The 22,095-nt window shown below is 42.0% G+C and overlaps 1 protein-coding gene across 2 annotated transcripts; it reads right to left on the bottom strand.

Moving 5' to 3' along the window:
- Nucleotides 1-1,743: 1,743 nt before the first annotated feature.
- Nucleotides 1,744-7,815, bottom strand: CD14 (CD14 molecule). 2 transcript variants are annotated; one of them, XM_063129700.1, is made up of 2 exons: nt 7,593-7,815; nt 1,744-3,131 (listed from the first exon to the last, which is right to left on the bottom strand). In XM_063129700.1, exon 2 carries the CDS (start codon nt 3,119-3,121, stop codon nt 1,784-1,786), a length of 1,338 nt encoding a protein of 445 aa, XP_062985770.1. In that variant the 5' UTR covers nt 3,122-3,131; nt 7,593-7,815; the 3' UTR covers nt 1,744-1,783. The 2 variants fall into 2 exon arrangements, with proteins under 2 accessions (XP_062985770.1, XP_062985771.1); XM_063129701.1 differs by having other exon boundaries at nt 7,597-7,815.
- Nucleotides 7,816-22,095: the final 14,280 nt, after the last annotated feature.

The raw sequence follows: 22,095 nt of genomic DNA, 5'->3' as shown, positions 1-22,095 counted from the left end.
TTATATGACACAGCCATCGATTTGGAGCCACCCCGGGGCAAAGATCCAAAGACACACAGCAGAAAAGTCAGGGACTTACTTTGACTTTTCCTGCCCGAGCAATGTCAGTGCAGCTCTTTTGCTATCATTCCTTGCTACAGCGCTGCCCTGAGGGCATTCTGGGTGGAAGGTGTGGAGGAACCCGTGGTCAAAGACTCTCAAGACACAATTTCTCTCTCTTTAAAAAGTTTATTACAAGCAGCGCTGCAAGGTGGTAGCCCTCAGAGGACCTGAGGAACTGCCCAGTAATTTCAGAAAAGGCTAACATAAGGTCAGTATCCCCTTAGAAACAGCGGCAGAACTTTCCCAACAATCATAATACAGATTTGTAATACAGTAACCAATGATAGACAAGGCATTTATGCATGTGCAGAGTGCAAATAATTCTAAGACTAGAAAAACCATATGTAGATGGGTAGCAATCACTTAAGCAACCATACATCTATTTGTTCCTTTTTGCGGTTTAGCTTGCTTTGAAAATATCTCACTCCACCCTCTTACTTTCTGTTGAGACACAGACCTGTGACATGTATTTCAACAAAGACCATTAGTTGTGAAAGTGGTTGCAGTCTTAATATATGTTAGTTATGCTGAAAGCCTGAATCTTATGATTTATAATGAAAAGGCCAAAGCAGTTTATTTTCCTATACCTGTGGGCATAGGTAAAAATACCATCCATCTTGATTTCTTCAACAAAGGCGACCTCCCATTCTTTGCCGGAAGCCACAGGGAGGGGAGGGGAGGGCCTGGTGACCCTAATGGCCACCAGAAAGCCTGTACTGCCTCCCCCAGTGGGGATTATTCGCTGCTTCCATGCAGCAGTGATACTGTGGGGTTTGGCGGTGGAGCGGCACCATGAAGGCAGCCTCCATGTTGGCTGGAGAATTATAGTGATACCACGACTTTAAAAATGCCACATGTAAACAGCCAAACACTCATTTTACTCCATTCTTTTTAGTTAAAGTTGCTCCCAGGCACTTCCTCTGCAATGTGCCCTGATCCTCCGCATTAAGTCCTGGGCATGATTCTGCGACCTGGCTGAGACGTAGTCAATGGGTGGGGCTGCCCCTCCCCACTCACTCCTTTTCCTAGCCATGATTATGCTCTTCCTTGTTGCTGTGTTACTTTGCTTCTCTGATGTTGTGTTATTTATTTTCTCTGGTGTTTGCTTTCACTTCGCTTCTCTGATGTTTGGTATAAAAATGGGCAAGAAGGTATAACTCCTTTACAGTTTGGTGGAATAGGGCAAATTGTGATGGTAGAGTGCTCTCATAGGAAGCCTTCACACTCTGTCCTGGATCATTTTACCTACTTCATAGAAAATTAAGCATCCCCCACCCCACCCCGGTTTATTCCTCCATTTTCCCCTGTTCAGCAATTGCACGGCTGACTTGATGTCTTCTTTGCCCTGGGGTGGCTCTGACTCTGCATGGCGTCAGTTAGATGTTGGAGCCGATGATTTGAAACCATTCTGGGGCAAGAGTTGAAGATGTGCGGATGAGAAGTCAGGCAGGGAAACAAGCCTCTCTCGTGGATGACGTTTGGTTCTACTCTGCCCCCCACCCAAAAGTTGTTTTTTTCAAGTGCTGAAAAGCTGGGATTTAGGGACAGCATGCTCTGCTGTGTGACACTGATGGAGCAGAAAAATGCAAATAAACAATGTGCTTTCCTCCCATAGTCATGAAGATGCCCCCCCCGCCCCCGCCAACACTTAGAATTGGTCCGAGGAAATATGTGGAAATGACTACATTGGAAGCAAACCAAGAACCAGGTAAACACATGTCAGCAAACTGACTATTGACCCATGACTGATTTGAGCCTTGTTACACTTCAGTGATGGAAGAGGCACATCTTTTACCAGGTAATCCTCGTAATGAGGAGGAGACTTGCATATATAGTCCTGAGGCCAATCAGGCAGCAATGACGTTTTGGCTGCCAGTTCCTGGATTTCGCTGATATAATTGCTACAAGAACAATTATAGAGATTGTGTCCAGCTTTCAAGCTCTGTAGATGCTTCAGACGCTGCATGTCCTTGCTTGGAAGCTGTGAGATCTGGTTTTGATCTAAACTGAGAACCTCCAAACTAGGAAGTCTATCGATGGAGGGGACTTTCTGCAGCCTGTTTTTGGACAGGTAGAGTTCTTTTAAGCCAGGTAACGAGAGGTCAAGAGTAAACATATTATTGGCACTCAGATCTAATATTTCAACATTGGGCGGCAGAAATCTGTGCATGTGTTCTAAACCTGTGTTGGATAAATTAAAAATACGAAGTGATGGTGGCCACATGCAACGGGAGGAGGAGTTTCCAGGCAGGAAGTCGTTCTGACTTAGGTCTAAGTGTGTGAGCATGCTGAGATGACTAACAGTGTCGCATACTATCTCATAAGAGGTCAGGTTGTTGTGGTGCAGTTTTAATATCTTGAGCTGTGGGAAAGCCCCTTTACAGAATGACGACTTCATGCTGTGGTCCTGGAAATGGTTTCCCGAAATATCCAGAAAACCCAATGCTGTGAACACTGTGCCAATTTTGCATGGGACATATGTGACTTGCGACTCTGTAATGGTCAGATTGTCCAAGGTCTCCAGCCACCCTCTTAGGTCAGATGTGTCAAGCAGATCATCCAGGGGGGGAGCAGTAACTTTGTGGAAGCGCAAAGACGAAACCTTCAAGTCCAACCTACCTTTGTTGCGCCAGGGGGCAGTTCTAAGAAAAGTGCAGTTTACAAATTCAAGTTTGGAAACCAGAGAAGTGTAGGAAACAATTTCCAAGGCTCCTGGCAAGAGAATCTCTGGTATAAGGAGGTCTGTAAAGATGAGCTTGTGTACTTGTAGGGCTTGCAGAATGTCAATAAACTCTGGGGTTGCCTTCGTTTCAGAAAAGAGTTGGAATTGTAACAGGTTTCCTCCTTGTAGCTCATATGTGGTGGCTGGGAGGCAATTCATGAAGTCTTTTAATTGTGACTGATCTTGCAGTGAACAAACACAGTGCATTTCAGGCTCTAGAAATTCACAGTTGCCTTTTGCTTTTGGGAGGTTCAGTCCTAGGAGAAGGAAGAATACAAAGGCCTGAGTTCTGCACATGGTGCAAAGTCTGAGAGAGAGAGAGAGAGAGAGAACACAATAAAGCATTATTTCCTAAAGTGTTAATGACCATCCATATGCTAGAGGATATGAAGGATTTTTATGAGAAGTCTGTGGGAGCAACATATACTAACCAGAGATGACGTAGTGGAACTAGTGTTTGCAGGGACACAGCACCAGCACTTGTATTAGCAAGGATGCTGACCTCATCTGCCACCCCCATCTCAACTTCCCTGTTCTGAGTTTAGCTACAATTATCTGGGGGGTGGGGGGAATTAATTTTCCCAGCAACAATTTATTGTTCCCTGTTATAATGCAAAGTATTTTAAGGTAACTTGCTCTTAAATGGGCAACTAAGACCCACTAGCTTTACAAAAGACCTGTTCCTGGTGGACATTAAACTGGTAGAACTGGTGCATTCATATGGATCAATACAGCTGCTTGGACTCTCTTTGGGGTCATGGCTATGGGGACTGTCATGAGATGCACCTGCACTTCAAAATGTACCACTGCACTGTTCCCTCATTTACTGGAGTACCTATCATTGGCAGGATCTACACTACTGCTTTAAAACGGTTTGTAACAGTAGTGACAACTGTTGGGGCCTAGGACACTTTCTATACACAGTTTTCAAACCATTTTCAAACTGACATATACTGCTTTGTGTAAATCTGGCCATTATCTTGGGATGTGCTGATCCAGGAACATGCAGGGTGTATACTGACACGATATCTGGAACACCTGTGATAAAGGGCATTTCTTTACCAGGGGAAAATCCTGCAACTGTACAGCAGCTTTCTGGCTTTTGTTTTCGCCCCACAATCACAACGTGTTCCCTTTACACACACTTCCCTTCCCACTCCCCTTTCCCCCCTTTAACTAGGAGTTCTACATTTCATTTACATGGCCACAAGTTGGCACGACTTTGTCTTTTCATGGTGAAACACAAGGGGAGGTCTTTAGGTTACTACTTTTTCCCCATTTTCAATTAAACCACAGAAAGAAGGAGAAAGGCACTGGAGGGTTGCAGCATCATATAATTGACCAGGAAACTTCTGCAAGTGGCCAGTCATGAGCCTGCTATAAATAGCTTGCTTCAAGGAACCTTAGGACTCAGAGTCACCCTTCAGCATTATCTTCTGTCCACTCATATCTCCTGCACCCTTCAGCTGTTTGCCTACAGCTGTTTCAATGATCACAAATGTACCTGTGGCATTACACCCCACAAGTCAGTTCCCAAATGTATGTCTGCAGTTTGTAACTCTGTGGTTTTTAGAATGTTGGCCTGAGTGGGTGGAGTTAGAATGTCTGAGGAGGGGGAGGAGGATATATAAGGGAACGACTGAGGGGATTGAGGGAGACTTTTAGGTACTCTTAGAGGCGTTAGGGCTCTCTGTGTGTTAGCTCTTGGTGTTTAGAGTACTTGGGTCAGGAGAATTTGAGGCTCGGTGTAGAGAGTGGTGTCTTTTGAGAGTGGGGTGTGGAGATAGACAGTTTATGTATATTAAACAATACTGACAATAAAGAAAGTTCAAGAGTGATTGTGTGAGAGAAAAAGCGTGTATGTGAATGGGTGAAAGGATTGGATGAAAGGTTTCAAAAAGGTTTTGAAATGTTTTAATTTGAAACAAAGCTTGTGAACTTTTAAAAATAAATTTTAATTATTTTGTTTTTAACTACCACAAAAATCCCACGTGTCTGTTTGGCATTTATCATCTGAAGTTTATACATTTAGCACCCACTCTGACAACAATTCACCTCAGCACATATAACTCACAGCACATTATTTTATTATTGAAATCCTTCTCCATTTAAACCCCTTTCTCCACATAGTTTGGAGGAAGGTGGTTTTTATCCCTTGCCTCAGGCGTATCAAGCGGTGGTGCTTGGCTTGAGCAGGGAGTAGCCGCGGCCAGGTCTGGTGTTCAGAGCCGGTGTCGTGGCAGTACCCATTTCAATTCTAATGCTAACATAATAGTCTAACACTGGCTCACTTCGAAGATGGTCTGGGGAAAGGGGCAGGGGAATAAAAGCAATGGAGAATCGGGCAGTAAGGTGGTGAAAGCAGATGGGTATCGCTCCCATCTCTCCACACTCCATTTTATAATGAAAGTAGACCCACCCCATTTTCTAACCAAACTGGTGTGCACACGTTTAAGCAAACACATGCATGTCTGGTTTGCTCGTGTGACATCGCTAGTCACTACTCCAGTTCCTACTCTCAGCTCAGACCTATTTGTACATCCAGCAAACAACACATCTCACACTAAAAGAAGTGGTAAAGTGTTGTGAGGAAACAGGGATAAACAAGAATCTCAACTGGGTGCAGGACTTGGGGAATCAGGTACTCCTTCTCTCAAGATTAGGGGCAAACAGCTCTGCTTGTTTAAGAAAGAACTCACACTCACTTTTTTAAGGAACCTCCTCACCATTTGGCAGGCATTCCAATAATTTGGCCAGAGAAATGGGCAACAGTTAGGCAGTATTACAGGGAGCGTACAATTCCCCTGTTAAAACAGCTTCACTGGCTTCCGGTCTGTTTCCGGGCACAATTCAAAGTGCTGGTAATCACCTATAAAGCCCTCTATGGCTCGGGTCTAGGTTATCTGAAAGACCGTATCCTCCCATATGAGCCTGCCCGCGCTCTGAGATCTTCTGGAGAGACCTTTCTCTCAGTCCCACCAACATCCCAGGCACGCCTGATTGGTACACGGGAGAGGGCCTTTTCAGTGGCTGCTCCAAGGCTCTGGAACTCCCGTCCCAGGGAGGCTAGGCTGGCTCCCTCTGTGCGACACTTTTGGAGGCAGGCAAAAACTTTTTTTGTTTCAGCAGGCTTTTGGAACTATTCTGGACCTGTGTTAATGTATTGGATCCTGTTTTTACTATTTTAAATTTTTTTAATAGGTTTTTAATTTTATTGCAGGTTTAATTCTGTTTTAACTTTTGTAAATTTATATTTATATATTTTAATTGTACATGTTTTAATCTTGTAAACCATCTTGAGTCCCAGTACTGGGGAAAAGGCAGGATATAAATAAACAACAACAATAACAACAACAACAACAACAACACAGAGAAAAGGGAAAGAAGGCAGCGCAAGCAAAGATGCAGATGAGGCAGGCTGTCAGGGAGCAGAGACAAAGATCTCAAATGACAGCAAAAGGGAAGGAACCAAGTGAATGGAGTGAAAAGTGTGGGTGTTTGTGGCAAAAGGTATGTGACTGGAGTGTGTGCAAAAGAGGTGTGAGTGAGAGAGAGAGAGAGAGAGAGAGAGAGGGAGGGAGGGAGGGAGGGAGGGAGGGAGTGAAAGAACAGGAACCCAGCCCTTGTGATTTCATTGCAGGCTTCTCATCTCCATTCTGAACTGCATGGGAAATGCAATCCTCCTGTAGTCCTGTGGCACAAGGTACCCCTGTGTTCCATATAGATCTAGTTTTCACTGAGAAAATAAGCCTGCATCTAAGACGTACTGTTTCAGACTGTGGGTGGAGGCTTGTATACTCTCCAAAAGCACAACAAAATCCCTTCACATAGAAAACTAACATGTCAAGGAGAAGGCATACTTCCTGATATGCCAGTTTTCTATGCACTATACAATTACTGGGATGGAGGGGAGAGCATTCCATATTGTCTGAAGTGGTATATCTACCTCAGGAAGAACTTGGCCTTAGAGAAGACATTCACAATGCTGTTCACCACTTAACAAAACAAAAAGAAGGCAGGTCATAGTATTCATAAGGCCATGGCTGGGGTGACAGGGGAGGTGATGGGGGTGGTGGTTGCTTCCAGATGGACAGTTCTTAGTGCTACCAATCAAAAGGCATTTTGCAGCTGACCCTTAATGGGAAAAGGCAGAAGCAGCAGTGGGAAAATAAGGGAGTCTTAAAAATGGAAGATGACATCTGGTGACATTTTATTTATAAAATTCCATGAATGAGGCAGGGCAATTGCACAATAAAAGCTTTGTGTGAAAGGACCTCAGTTATTGAAAGGACCTTAGTCAATCTCAATATTTCCCTGGTTTTTTTCAACAAGCAGTGAAGTGGCAGGGCATAGCCTTGTTCCTCCTACTTTAACAACAATAACGTATTGTCACGGTAAAACCCTTGATAAGTCTATTGTTAACATAAAAGTTACACACATTTATGTTGATGGCATTTGTGCTACTGCTGTTGATTCTGTGTATTAGAAAGTAAGGGTTCGTAACTGCCATTTGTGATATTTGTCCAGTCATAATTCTCTTTGGAACCTCTCCCAGTCACATAACAAACTGCAGTTTAAACAAATATTTCCATTTGTACAAGCCTGGCATGAGAACTTTTATGAGTTCACAAAGAACTGCAAAATAGTATCACAGATACATTCATTTACCAGCAAAGTCTGTAAGAACATCACTATTGGAAAGACGATTACTTTTTTTTTTTTACTGATGCATGACAGGAGAAAAATTGAATTCAGAAACAAAATTCACCTACCAAGTGGTCTGGATTTTAAGATCCGTTTCTGCCACAAATATGGCTCAGTTCCTTCTGCATCCAGGATATGCTGCTTGAAGAAATGTTAATTCATTTAACACACACAACACTTTATCTTGCTAACTAGCCCCTCCTTTCCAGGAGCAGTGGGTGAGCAGAGAACACCTTTTTGTCTTTACTTTCCTAGCTGTGGGTTTCTCTTCACAATCTGTTTATGGTTTTTTCATCAGAATCATGCTTTATACGTCATTAAAAGCAAGTTTGTGAGCAGGCCTTCCGCCTCTGATTTCACAAGCCTTTTGAGGAACTCCTGCTGCAGAAAAGACATGTTTGCAACACTATTACATACCAAGGAGCACAGAATTTGGAAATAAGGGGAAGGAATACAAAATTTCTTGCTTCTGGGCTTATTTTCTCTCAGGCACAAGACAGTGATTCCATACTATTCATGTCACAATTAGCCTAGCCATAGCAGTAGCTTTTGTATTTCCTGCAAATGTTAGCGGGTGGTTCATCTGTCTGGCGAGGTGATGTTTGCCCTGTCCTGGACGGGGTTGCACTCTCCCTAAAGGATCGGGTCCGTAGTTTGGGGGTGCTCTTCGATCCAGAACTGTCACTTGAGGCACAGGTGAACTCAGTGGCAAAGAGCACCTTTTATCAGCTTAGGTTGATATACCAACTACGCCCTTATCTGGACAGAGATAGCCTAGCTACAGTTATCCATGCTCTGATAACCTCTCGCTTGGATTACTGCAATGCGTTATACGTGGGGCTGCCTTTGAAAACGGTCCGGAAGCTTCAACTGGTGCAAAACGGGGCAGCAAGGTTATTAACAGGGACTGGCTGGCGAGATCACATCACGCCAGTCCTTTTCCAGCTTCATTGGCTGCCAGTCCAGGTCCGGGCCCAATTCAAAGTGCTGGTATTGACATTTAAAGCCCTAAACGGTTTGGGGCCAGGTTATCTGAAGGAACGCCTCCTCCCATATGTACCTACCCGGACCTTAAGATCATCTACAGGGGCCCTTCTCCATGAGCCCCTGCCAAAGGAAGTGAGGCGGGTGGCTACTAGGAGGAGAGCTTTCTCCGCTGTGGCACCCAGGTTGTGGAACGAGCTCCCCAGAGAGGTCCGCCTGGCGCCTACACTGTACTGCTTTCGTCGCCAGTTGAAGACCTTTTTATTCACTCAGTATTTTAACACTTAATTTTAACTTAAATTTAAATTTTACTGTTTTAACTCTGTATTTTAATCTTATATCAACTTTGCTGTGTGGTTTTATCCTGGTTGCGCTTTTTATACTGTATTTCGTAATTGTGTTTTGGGGGGGCGGAGCTTGGCAGCCATGGAGGCGGCGAGTTTCTTCTGAGGCTCTAACCGGCTTTGCCGGGAAAAGCAATTATCTCCTTTTTAATGGGCATAAATCTTTGAGCAAATGATGGAAAAGGACTATGAATGCTGCCGGTGTTGGAAAAAGCTGAAAAGATGAGGTGAGATAGAACGGAATGTTTTTATAAGCCTCGGTTGGAAAACGAAACTAAACTGCTGTGGCGCAGTTTGTGCAGAGACAGTTTGTTTTTGTTAGATGCTGACCTGATTTATAGCGATTCTCACCTCTTATCTTCTATCTCAAAGTGGAAAAGACTGAAATACTGGCTTTATAAAGTGGAAGCTGTTTGTTGTAGTTATCGTCGGCTGGCGAGAAGGGGGGGTGCGCGGTGGTGGAGGAAAAGCAGCGTTCGGTGAGGGGGCGAAGTGAGACATTGATAGACTGTGTATGATTAGTTCTGGTCCCCTCTAGTGAATGCTGTTGTGAATCTGATATATCCCCCCCCCCTTGGGAAGAAGGAACAGTGTTTAACACACAGAAGATAAGCTAGTAAAAACTGTGAAGAAAGTGAGCTGGACTCTAAGATTTATGCCCTGTCCAGAAGTGTCCTATGTCTAACATTAAAAGGAGAATTAGGAAGGAGTGGAAAAGGTTAAATACACAAAAAAAGAAACCATCTAATCATAACCTCTCCTACCTGGAAAATTCAGTCCCTGAAGCAGAACAGGAGGACGAAGATACAGGCCCAGTTTTCTTAGACACAGTACCAAAAAAAGAAAAAAACATGGCTGAAGGGGGAGAAGCAATTGGCAGTCAGCCACCCTCTTTAGTGGAAATTAAAGCTTCAATAGCAGAGAATAATACGGTTATTTTTAAAAAACTGGATCAGCAAATGGATGTTTTTAGACAACAAATGCGTGTCCTGGCTGATAAGACAGCTGATAACTCAAAAAAGATCAAAGATTTGGAGGCAAAAGCTGATTTGAACCAGAAGAAGCAAGAGGCTTTTGAAAAATCAACAAATAGTCAATTTAAAGATTATGAATTAAGACTGATAGCCTTGGAGGATCAATCTCGTCGATCATCTATTTGAATAAAACAGCTGAAGCAGATACAAGGAGAAGATCTAAGAGAAATCATTCTGAATTGGTTCAAGGAGCTGATGCCTGACTTACCAATAGATGGATCGGATTTAGATCGAGTTCACCGTGTGGGGGGGGGGGCAAAACTACAAAGGGACTAGAGACATTTTGGTGAAATTTGGTAATTACTACAAAAAAGAGCAAGTTATGAAAGAATTGAGATCTATGGTCCAGTTGCAGTACAAAGGCAAAGCAGTGCAAATTTATAATGACCTCTCTCAACATACACTAAATTGGAGACGCAGTATTAAACCAATAACTGAAACACTAATGAAGAACAAAATCACTTATTCGTGGGGTTATCCTGTTTTTTTAAGATTTACATATGGGAGGGGGGAACACAGAGTAACCTCACTGGATCAAGGTAAAGAGTTGCTGAAGAGGCTGGGTCTGTATGGGGAAGCAAGTGGGACTGGAGTGGGTGGGGGGGAATGAGGCTGGGACATCTGGGGAGTAATAGAACTGTTAATTATGTTTGTAGATAATTGCAGATAGAAATGCTAAACATAGAAACTTTGCCGGCCAGTCGCAGCACTGCCTCCCCCCCCTCCCTTTAAAGTAGATGGCTGGAGTACTAGACTCACGGGGATGTGGGGAGGGGGGGAAGGTAGGAGGGAAGGGGTTGGGGTAAGAGGGTGGGGGTTTGTTGTATGGAGTTTGTATTTTTATGTAAGTAAATTTGAGTTGCAGAGCACAAGGGATCGGAAGAGACTTCAAAAGGGTGAATATGGATAAAAAGATAAAAGTATCAACACTCAATGTTAAAGGTCTGGGGGCAGTCGTGAAAAGGAGGAGAATAGAACAAATGTTTAATAAAGAAGGATCGGATATTATAATGGTCCAAGAAACACACCAAGGCTCCGAGAATTCGAATATGATAAAATTAAAGTGGTTAGCCTATTATGAAAAGTCATTAGGGACATCAAAAAAAAATGGAGTGGCCACTTTGATCTCAAAAAAAAGTGGGTTCATATTAGAAGAAACAAAAAAGGATGATAATGGCAGATATCTTATGTTAAAAGGTAAAATTGAAGGAAAGGTATATACGCTAATTAATGTGTATGCCCCAAATGAGAGACATAGAGTTTTTTTTATAAAGTTATTTAAAGAAATAGAAGAATTCAAGGAGGGGTATGTCATATTAGCTGGGGACTTTAATATGGTTATGGATAATAGATGGGACAGGTCAAATCCCACTAATGTTGAAAAGAGGAATAATATAACTATATTGAATAAACTAGTAAAAGAAAATGATTATTCAGATTCATGGCATTTACTCAATGGGATTAAGCCTGGATTCTCATACTTTTCCCCAGTTCATCATACATACTCCAGGATAGATTATATATTTGTCTCAAAAGAGTTTGCAACGAAGATTTGTAAAATGGAAATGGGGGTAATAAAAGTAACTGATCATGCCTTGTTAAGTTTAGAATTTACAGTCAAGAAGAATTATAAAGAGGCATATAGATGGAAGTTGAATACAAAAATATTGAAATATAATAAAGTGGTAGAGAAAATTCAGAAGGAATTGTCAGAGTCATGGGAAATTAATGAAAAGGGAGGAACAGCTGGGTCAGTCGTTTGGGACACCATGAAGGCTGTAGTGAGAGGAATCTGTATTAGAGAGACGTGTAGCTTAAAAAGACAACAACGTGCAGAGCAGGAAAAGTTAGAGATAGAAATTAGAAATTTGGAGGAAGAATATTGGCGAGGTAAAGGTAAATATAAATTAGTAGAAATACAAGCTAAGAAGAAACAATTAGAAAATTTAAATATAGAGGAGGTTCAAAAGAATTTAATTTACATGAAAAGGGAATATTTCGAAAACAGTAATAAGAATTCTAGGTTGCTTGCCAGACTCACACAAAAAGAAAAAGGGAGGAATGGGATAGAAGCATTAAAGGATAATCGAGGGAATTATTGTCATATAATGAAAGATAAAATAAAAAATTTCCAGGAATTTTATCAGGAGCTATATAAGGGTAAAGAAACTCAACAAGAAAAGGTGGAGGAGTATATTGGAAGGTTTATAAAGAATGGAATAAAACCAGAATATAAAGAGTTAATGGAGAAGGTAATAACTCAAAGAGAAGTTGAAGATGTCATTGATAATTTAAAAGTTGGTAAGTCACCGGGAGCAGATGGTTTAGGACCAGAATATTATAAGGTCTTCAAAGAATTTTTAGTTCCAAAGCTATTGGAACTTTATAATAGGATATTATTAGGAGAGAAGATACCTGAATCATGGGAACACTCATTGATAATTCTGATCCCAAAACCAGATAAAGACCTGATTAGTCCTGATTCTTACAGACCTATCTCGTTAATAAATCAGGATGCCAAAATTTTCTCATCTATTATGGCTAAACGGTTAAATAAATTTATATCAGAATATATAGGAGAAGATCAATGTGGGTTTGTGGCAGGAAGGCAGATGTATAATCTAGTGGGAAGAGTTTTAAATGTAATAAATGTAATAAAAAAATCAAATATCAAGGCAGGAATTATGGCATTGGATATTTTTAAGGCTTTTGATTGTGTGAGCTGGCAGGCATTAAAGATTATTGTAGATAAATTGGGATTTGGAAATAAATTTAAAAACATAATAGAACAGTTATATTCCCAAAATACAGATGTAGTGGTGGTAAATGATGGACTCACTGAAAAGATACGACTAGCCAGAGGAACAAGACAAGGATGTCCGCTCTCGCCGGTCCTGTTTGTAATGGTTATGGAAGTATTGGCGAAGGCACTAAGGGAGGATGAAGAGTTAGAAGGAATTGGAGAGGTAAGGGAAATAAAGTTAAACATGTTTGCGGATGATACTTTATTGACCATTAAGAACCCAATAAGAAAATTAGAAAGAATTAAATATCAGTTGAGGGAATTTGAAGAAATTACAGGGTTAAGAATAAATTGGTCTAAATCAGAGATGATGTTGTTTAATTATACTAAGAAGGAAGAAAAGGATTGGGAACATAAGGGAATAGAAATGAAAGTTAAGGAGGAGATTAAATATTTGGGAATTAAAATTACAAAAAATTTAGAGAATCTTGAAAAGGAAAATTTAACGAGGTTAAAGAAAGAGGTATTAGAGAAATTGGAGAAATATAAGATTAAATTTATCTTGGTTTGGAAGAATAGCCTTAATAAAAATGAAGATATTAGCTAAAATTAATTTTGTGTTTAGGATGTTACCAATAAAAATATCAGAAACTGAGATAAAAAGTTGGCAAAATATTATTAATAAATATTGTAACGGAGAAAAGAGAGCAAGAGTGAATAAAAATAATTGGTATCTAAGCCAAAAAAAGGGTGGATTGGGTCTCCCAAATATAAAATTATACTACGTAGCAAATAGATTAAGACATATTGTAGAAGCAATTATAGGAGTAGGAGATTTATATTGGATGGAAGAAAAAATTATAAGTAACGTAGAGATGAGCTTGGACAATGTCTTTTTTAAAGATGGAGGGAGAAAGTGGGTTGGAAGTATAGATAATCCACTCCTGAGGACTCAATGGGAAATTTGGAGTAAATTTAAAGGGAAGCTGCTTCCGAGCAACTCTCCCTTAGCACCGATAATAATGTTAAAGAATTTCCCAGAGGATCTGAAGGGTAGATTATGTAAAATATTAAAAGAGAAAAACAAAATGAAACTAAAAGATTGGTTAAGAGATATAAAAACAAGAGAGGATATGGAAAAATTGTTAAAGGAGAAAAAATTATCTTGGTTAGAATATGGGCAATTAGAACAATGGAATAAAAATGGATTAAAGATAATAGAGTTTGTAGAAAGATGACGAAGTTTGAAGAGTTAATAGTAAATAAGGAAAAAGGTAAAGGAGGTAGTATAGTTTTAAAAGGGTTAATGAGTGAAATATATAAAATATTGTTAGAAAAGGAGTTTAGAGGGAACTCAGAGAAAATGGTATGGGAGTCAGATTTGAAGGTACAAATAGGGCGAGGGAGATGGGAGGGACTATGGAAACAAAGAGTGTTGAGAAGTTTGTCAGTGAGAATAAAGGAGAACTATTATAAAATTTTATGGAGGTGGTACCTAACCCCGATTAGATTGAATAAGATAAATGATCAGCATTCAGCAAATTGTTGGAGAGGTTGTGGGGAAAAAGGAACGTATTTACATATGTGGTGGGAATGCAAATATGTACAAAGATTATGGAAGATGGTGTTTTCAGAAATTGAAGAAATAGTGGGAATGAAAATAGAACAAACACCAAAGATTGCATTGCTGTCACTATTTGAAGATATAAAGTGTGGAATGAAACTATAGAGCTGATATCGAGTTTGCTGGTTGCAGCACGATTGATGGTAGCTAGGAACTGGAAGATTCAAGGGGAATATTCTATTGAAGAATGGTACAAAGAAGTATGGGATATAGCCATTAATGATAAACTGACATGTAATATTAAGTGGAGAAAAGGCGTAACTAAAATAAATGAGTTTGAAGGAATCTGGAAACAGTTCCTAATATTTGTGTTTACTAAGGGAAGTAGGAAACCGCCAGCAGAAGAAACGATCAGATTTTGGACTCAGGAATAGATCCCGAGGTGGGGGTGCACTTTTATGTTAAGAATGATTATGTAGTACGATAATGTATAGGTAATACTTATTCAACATATATGTACTCAACATTTATTCAATATGTATGTAGCAGTTGTTTGATGTTTCTTTTTTATTATTATTATTGTTGTTGTAATGTTGTATGTTTATATAGTGTAGAAAACAAATAAAAATTATTAAAAAAAAAAAGTAATTGTGTTTTAACTGTTGGGTGTTTTACTGTGGTTTTAATTTTTGTGAACCGCCCAGAGAGCTTCGGCTATTGGGCGGTATAAAAATGTAATAAATAAATAAATAAATAAATAAATGCTACCTCAACAGAGCTAAATAGAGCAGAATCTGTGTTGGCATCCCAACCACTGCTGTACAGGAAATCCAAAGACCCCATCCTTTAAGTCATCCCTATTGGTCAGTATCAAGACAAGGATAACAGATACTCTAGTTCCTTCCTCCACTTTTTGTAAGAGAAAGTTATCAGCCATACATGTCAGGAATTTCTTGGAAGGGCCGCTTTGTGCAGTATTTGTCTCCCAACAGATATGGGGTAATTGAAGTCTCCCATGAGACTTTACTACATTGGATTTCCTTGAAACCCTGACAATTCACTTTTCAAAAGTTTCATCCTCATCTTCTCCTTGATTGGGTGGTCAGTAGTAGTCTCCGACTATCATGTTCCTTTTATTCCTTGCCCAATTTATTTTAATCCAGATGCTCTTTGTCATACCTCCCCCAGAATCCTCATCATCAGAGGACGAAGGGGAAAAGCAAGATCCAACAGATCCTGGGGAGGAAACTAGTGGCCAAGGTGAACAGGAGCCCTTTGCTCTCAGAGAGCAGGCAAGACCTGGCAGAAGCCCCTTTAAGGGACTCAGAGAATGATGAAGGGGATCATGAGGCTCCTCCAACCCCAGCTGAATGCAGGTTACTGAGAGCGAGAGATCAATGTCAGCAGGCCGCCACAGCACGGAGGCCACGGGGCTAATTGCCAGCACCTGGTGTCAGGTTAGGATTTAAAAGGCTCAGAGCAGTGCAGCAAAGATGCTGGAAACAATGAGCTTTATCACACCAAGTTTATACTGTGCAATCACTGCGAATTGCGTGCAAAGAACTCAGAAGTTTTCCAGTTTATAATCTGCTTTGACTGTGAAGTACTCCCATGCATCCTGCTTTAATCGTGCTATAAAGCCAAAAGAAGTGCAATATTTAGCTACCAAATTTCGAGTGTATCTTCAGAGCGGCCACTGGGGCGCAGGAACAGGATTTTAAAGAAAAATTAAACAAATGCTTACATCTGCATAAGCTTTAAAGATAAAGACATCAAAATTGGCACAATAATAGATATTAAGGAGAGCTTTAAGCATACCAAATTTGAATCGGATTGGGTCATCTGGTGATTTTTTATTATTTTTACATTCCCCCCCTTAAAACCACTTCCTGGTATGCAAAGGATCACTGCCATCCAGTAGCAGCAACAACAACGCCACCAACAGCTTAGTGCCGTAGGGGATAATTCGAAGGAACAGGTACGTGGGATGAAGCTCAACACACCCACTTCGGTGTTTGGCATATCCAGCTTCCCTGGCGTCTGGACTCCCAGCTAATTCACAACCCCTGGAGCCATGACCCTGAACTCTGCTTGCGTCCAGGAACCTTGCTCAGTAGCTCTGGACACTATCATTAGACTCTGCAGGCATTCAAGCTGAGGAAGTTCATTGCAGTTTATCTGGCTCAGCCTCCACACTTGGTATCAACGGCCGTAAATCCTCACTTGCAGCCGACAAACATGGACACTTTTGATAGGGCTCCCAGGGCTCGTCCTCCTGTATTTCTGTGCAGGGATAGCTATTTTTTAACATATAGTGCAGCTCTGCCCCCCTTTCTATTTCTTCTGTTCTTTTTGAACAAGTTATACCCTTCAATTGCTATATTCCAGTCATGGGAGTCATCCCACCAAGTTTCAGTTATACCTATCAAGTCGTATTTGCCTTCATGTGTTAAGAATTCAAGTTTGTTCTGTTTGTTTCCCATGCTCTGGGCATTAGTATATAGACATCGAAGACCAGGTGCTTTATAGTCTGGCTTCATCCCTACGTTGTTGTGAACACTATTTTGGGGTGTTATTGGAGCTGTTCTCTGTGTTATGGTGCATGAGCCTTCATCCATTGTTGTCTCCTCCCCCCGTAAGATTTTATGTCTCCTCCCCCCGTAAGATTCAGTTTAAAGCTCTCCTGATGAGGTTCTTCACGCTGTGGCCAAACACATTCTTCCCAGCCCTTGTGAGGTGCAACCCATCCCTTGCCAGAAATCCATCTTCCAAGTAGCGTAGCCCATGGTCCCAGAATCCAAATCTCTCACGTCAGCACCACCTTTGTAGCCAGTCGTTCACCTGGAATATTTTTTTCCCTTTCTAAACCTCTTCCAAGAACTGGGAGGATGGATGAGAAAACTATCTGGGCCCCAAAGTTCTTGAGTTTCCTTCCCAGAGCTTCAAAGTCTGATGTGATTTCTTCATAGCTCCACTTTGCAATATAATTTGTTCCCACATGGATGAGAAGAGAAGGATACTGTATGTGTCAGTGGGCTTTATGAGTTTTGGCAAGCCTTCAGTCACATCTCTAATCTGTGATCCTGGGAGACAGCAAACCTGGCAAGTCCATGGATCTCCACGACATACATGGGTTTCAATCCCACGCAGCAGGGAGTCTTCCCCAACAACTACTCTTATCTTCTTCTTAGTCAACTGACCTGCCTCTTGTTCACTTTTGCACAGGATCTCCTGTATTTCTTCCTGTGCAGGCTGTCCTCCAGTCTCATCCTCCAGTTGCTGAAAGCAGTTACATAGCTCTAGTTGGTCCACTGGTACAGAATGTCTTCTAGTTCTTCTGCTCTTAACTGCCACCCTTTTCCAGGGAGTTTCCTCTTCATTGGCTTTCCTCACCTCAGCATACTCTACTTCTGCTTCAGCTTGCTGTTGTTCTTCAATCTCTTGTGCTTCTTGTTGCTGCTGCAGTTCCACTGTTCTGTCTAAGAACTCTTCACCTCCTCTCATTCCTTGGAGGGTGGACACTCGCCACTCAAGTACTCTCACTTTTTCTTCCAATAGTGCAATTAGCTTGCACTTGTTGCAGGTGTACGCCATGTTGATCTCAGGCAGGAACACAAACATTGTACACACTTTGCAGGTCACCAACACTGGAAACTCCTTTTCATCCATATTCTCTATTTCTGTTTTGTTTCTGCCTTTCTGATTGTATTGTCTGTGCTTTGTCCTGTCCTCTCTGAAGCTGAACAACAATATGAGTGTGACTTGCAAGAACAATATTTTGTTAAGGACCTCCCCTGCTGAACTCCTGTTTGCTCTCCCTGTTCACTTTCTCTCTGGGACCTGGCTTCCTTTTGTATCTTCTAGTCCAGCTGCTCAGCTAGGAGTCAGGAAACAGAATGAGACTCCCCGCCCACTCAGCTGCTGAGAGCAATCAGGCCACACCCCTTCAGGCCCAGCAGCAGCTCTCAGGACACACCCTTTGACACAGCACTCAGGAGCACATGGCAAGCACATGGGCACTTTGAATAGGCAGCCTTCTGGATTTACTTGAGGCCTCTCTCCTCCTTGCCTTGGTCTCGTCTTCCATTACACTCCCCCTGACAAACTCCTGTTTGCTCCACCTATTTGCTCGCTCTGATAGCTCACTCTCTGGGAGCTGGCTTCCTGCCACCTAAGGCCAGGCAGGCTCTCAGCCAGAGCAGCAACCACATGGCTAAAAGCTGCTTCATAAAGGCAAGCTGGGGGTGAAATGGAGGATAACAGATTCTAGGGAATTGGGGACCATTCCCTTCACAAAGTAGAGGAACTCTGCATATGATGAGGAGCATTATGTCTGTAAGTCCTTTAAAAAACAATCTTTGCTCCAATGTAGTAGTCATGGGAGACTTCAATTACCCCATATCTGTTGGAGGCACTCCACGTAATATGCCAAAACTTTTAAAATGAAAGGTGCAACACTTAAAGTTGCTGGAACATCCAAAAAACATATTTTGAGCCCCATTGTTTTAAATTCAAGTTTAATAGGTGTTTATCTTGCCTTACAAATAAAATTTACCAGGGCAGCTGACATCTGGATGAATGTCCAGTCCAGTTGTTCTAGTTATTCACAACTGGGCTTAAAAGGCCAAAATAAATCACGTCTTCACAGAATCATTGAGTAACCACTCTCATGCCTTTGTACATCTTGTGTTATTAGACATGCCACCAGATCTGGAAGCCTTTATATCTGTTGTGCCCAACCCAGGGATGGATCAGGTCTTTAGAACATTTGCTTTTCCTCCAGTCAACTAGGTAATATGTTAAAAATATGTATACAGAGTGAAAATTAACAGGTGGCAAGGAGTTCCAAAGGCATTTGGGGCTATTACCAAAGGATAGTTTATGTTGGGATGGAGACTGTGTGCAGGTCACATATTCTGGTTGGTAGCTGGGCTAAGATACATATCAGACTATACTTGATTGGGTGTTCTGGTTTTCTTTCTTGGTTGTTGGTAAACAAAGTATTGTTAGGGCAGCTGGCCAGCCATTCCTTTGTGAGGTTATTTTAATGTTCCAGGATTAGGGTGGGGTTGATGATTTTTGAAACCCAAAATAAACAAAGAAACACAGTTAAAATTCATAGAGATATAGAGAAGAAATTGAATCCAGTTGTCCCAAACATCTTCTGGCAGAACAAAACCTTCTGATAAACACAAGCCTGATGATGAAAACAGTCCGCCCTGTGTCGAATTCTTCGCCTTTGTAATGTTTAGTAATAATAATCAAGACACACATACATTTATTTTGACATTTTTATTTAAATATATTTCTAACATATATACAAATTCAAACTATATAATCAAAGACTGTTTACAGCAGCACAATCCTAACCCCATCAGATGGCCACCTAAGGTGAAGAGTTCTGCCATCTACTGCCAGCAATGTCCCAACAGGGACATTCTAAAGCTCCTCCTTTATTCCACAGATGCCACAGTAACAATACTGTAGTTATATCTAGATTTGATTACTGCAAAGTGCTCCAGTGAGGATATTAGAGGGTATTGACTCACAAAATTACATTACAGCTGTCTTGCAATGGCTGCACTCATTACCAGTTTGCTTTCAGGCACAACTTCATGACTTGTTTTGGACATCACAATAACCCACAATGGGTTAAATAAGCTATTGTGGAGTTGTGTTGTCTGGTAGGATTTTTTTTAACCCACAATGGCTTATTATTTAGTCAAAATAACCACTTTGAAAACCCATGCTCTGCAGAGCGGGTTATTTAAGGCTTCATGGGTTATTGTGTCATCTGGCAGTCACCGTGGGTGATTTCACTTGCCTACAGATAGATTTGCCTGGCAAGAGAGGCAAAAACCCCTGCTGCTCTTGCCTTGCAGGGCGCCATCACCATTTGCCAGTGTGCCCAAGTCAATGTCCATACGCCCCCCCCCCCTTTCCTGGCTCTGATTGCAATCATGATTGAGTTGGGTCCTGTTTTTTTTAAATATCCCCAGTCCTGTTTTTGCGCAAAAACAGTACCGGGAACCTTGCCAGCACTTCCCTGTAATTTGGGGATTCTTTGGTTTTCCCGGCTCCTCCCCCTCCCCCACAGGGCCGGTGCCAGACTATTTTGCGCCCTAGGCAAGTTGAGCTACTTTCACACAAACAAACAAACAAACAAACAAACAAACACACACACACACACACACACACACACACACACACCAAAAAATGCCAACTTTGATTTTTAAGAACATATGTTTCCTGGAAAAAATAAGAAGCACAAAACTTGAAACTGCTAAATTTATTTTAAAGTGCAAGAAATACGTCGTGCCAATTATAGCAAACAAATTGGAAAGGAACGTCTATGGGTCTAAAATGCATTATTTAATAGGAATATCACCTCCAAATCATCCCCTGCAACTCACACGCATGTGCGCACACACACACACACACTCAGCATCACTCACTCCAAACAAACACACGCATGAACACATGCATTCACTCAAAGACCCCATGCATCCCATTCACCCATACATTCTCTCTCTCTCTTCTGGGCACGTTCCGGAAGTCCGAACATGGAGCCACCCCACCCCCACCCCAGCATCCCTGGCTGCGTTTCGGCTGGGCGGGCGAGGGCCCCATCTCGCCTGCCCAGGCCCAGCTGAATCCTTGGGCCGGGCTGGGCCAGCAACAGCCAATGTGCGTGAGTGCTGCCCGGCACCCCTCTTAGCCTGAGTGTCCTCTATGGTAGCACCGGCCCTGCTCCCGCCCGCATCTCCACCTGTGCATGTTGCCCAAACATGCCAGGGTGGTGAGGGAAGCCAGTATTCTTCATTTTCCAAACGCTACGCTCCAGCACAGCATTGAAAAAAGGAAAGGAAAAAAAGAGCAGCCCTTTAAATCCCCTATGAAAATCAATGCAGCTGATCTCCATTGATTGCTTGGAGGATTTAAAGCTGCCCCATCAGGAAAACTGGGGTGGGGCAAGGCAAAAATGAACAACTTTCCAAGGGCTGTGGTGCCCCCCACTCCTTGGCAAGGTGTTCATTTTGGGCGGGGACCTCTGATTTCCTGTTTTTAAAATTGTTTTTGGAGCCCCTTTTTTGCTAAAGGGATTCCAAGAACAACGAAAAGAGGCAAGGTTCCCTTTTCATGTGGAGGTGGGGCACCCCTTTTGTCCCCTACCCCACTCTTCCCCACCTCCAAGGAAGCCTTTCCCCCCACATGTCAGCAAAAAGGGTTTCCCCCACGGCTTGATGTTAATATTAACTGTGATGTAGCCAGATGTAAGGACCATGGTAAGCCTAGGGTGACCATATGGAAAGGAGGACAGGGCTCCTGTATCTTTAACAGTTGCATAGAAAAGGGAATTTCAGCAGGAGTAATTTGTATATATGGGGAACCTGGTGAAAGTCCCTCTTCATCACAGCAGTTAAAGCTGTAGGAGCTATACTAGAGTGACCAGATTTAAAAAAGGGCAGGGCTCCTGCTGCTTTCACTGTTGTGATGTAGAGGGAATTTCACCAGATTCCCCATGTATACAAATGACACCTGCTGAAATTCCCTTTTCTATGCAACTGTTAAAGATACAGGAGCCCTGTCCTCCTTTTCATAGGGTCACCCTAGGTAAGCCACTCTCAGCCGAAGACCCACACTCCCCACAATATGGGGACAATGAACTACATTTGCACTGGAATCTGCATTGGCAAAGCTATTTTTTTTAAAAATAACAACAACGCTAAATAAGACCTGACTTAGAAAGAACTCTTGTATTTGCTGCTCTCCATTGGTTTTTACGAGCAGTTCACACTTCTGCCCCGTGGGATATTAGAAGGGGTTGTTATCACTGCGAACTCGGAACTAACCCACTCTCTCCTTTCTTGACTCTGTGGTTCCCTCCATTTAGGTTC

This window comes from Elgaria multicarinata, chromosome 7 (assembly GCF_023053635.1).
Source record: "Elgaria multicarinata webbii isolate HBS135686 ecotype San Diego chromosome 7, rElgMul1.1.pri, whole genome shotgun sequence".
NCBI lineage: Eukaryota > Metazoa > Chordata > Lepidosauria > Squamata > Anguidae > Elgaria > Elgaria multicarinata.
Note: the sequence above shows the minus strand (reverse complement) of the source record. Positions and strands in the feature narration are given on the sequence as shown.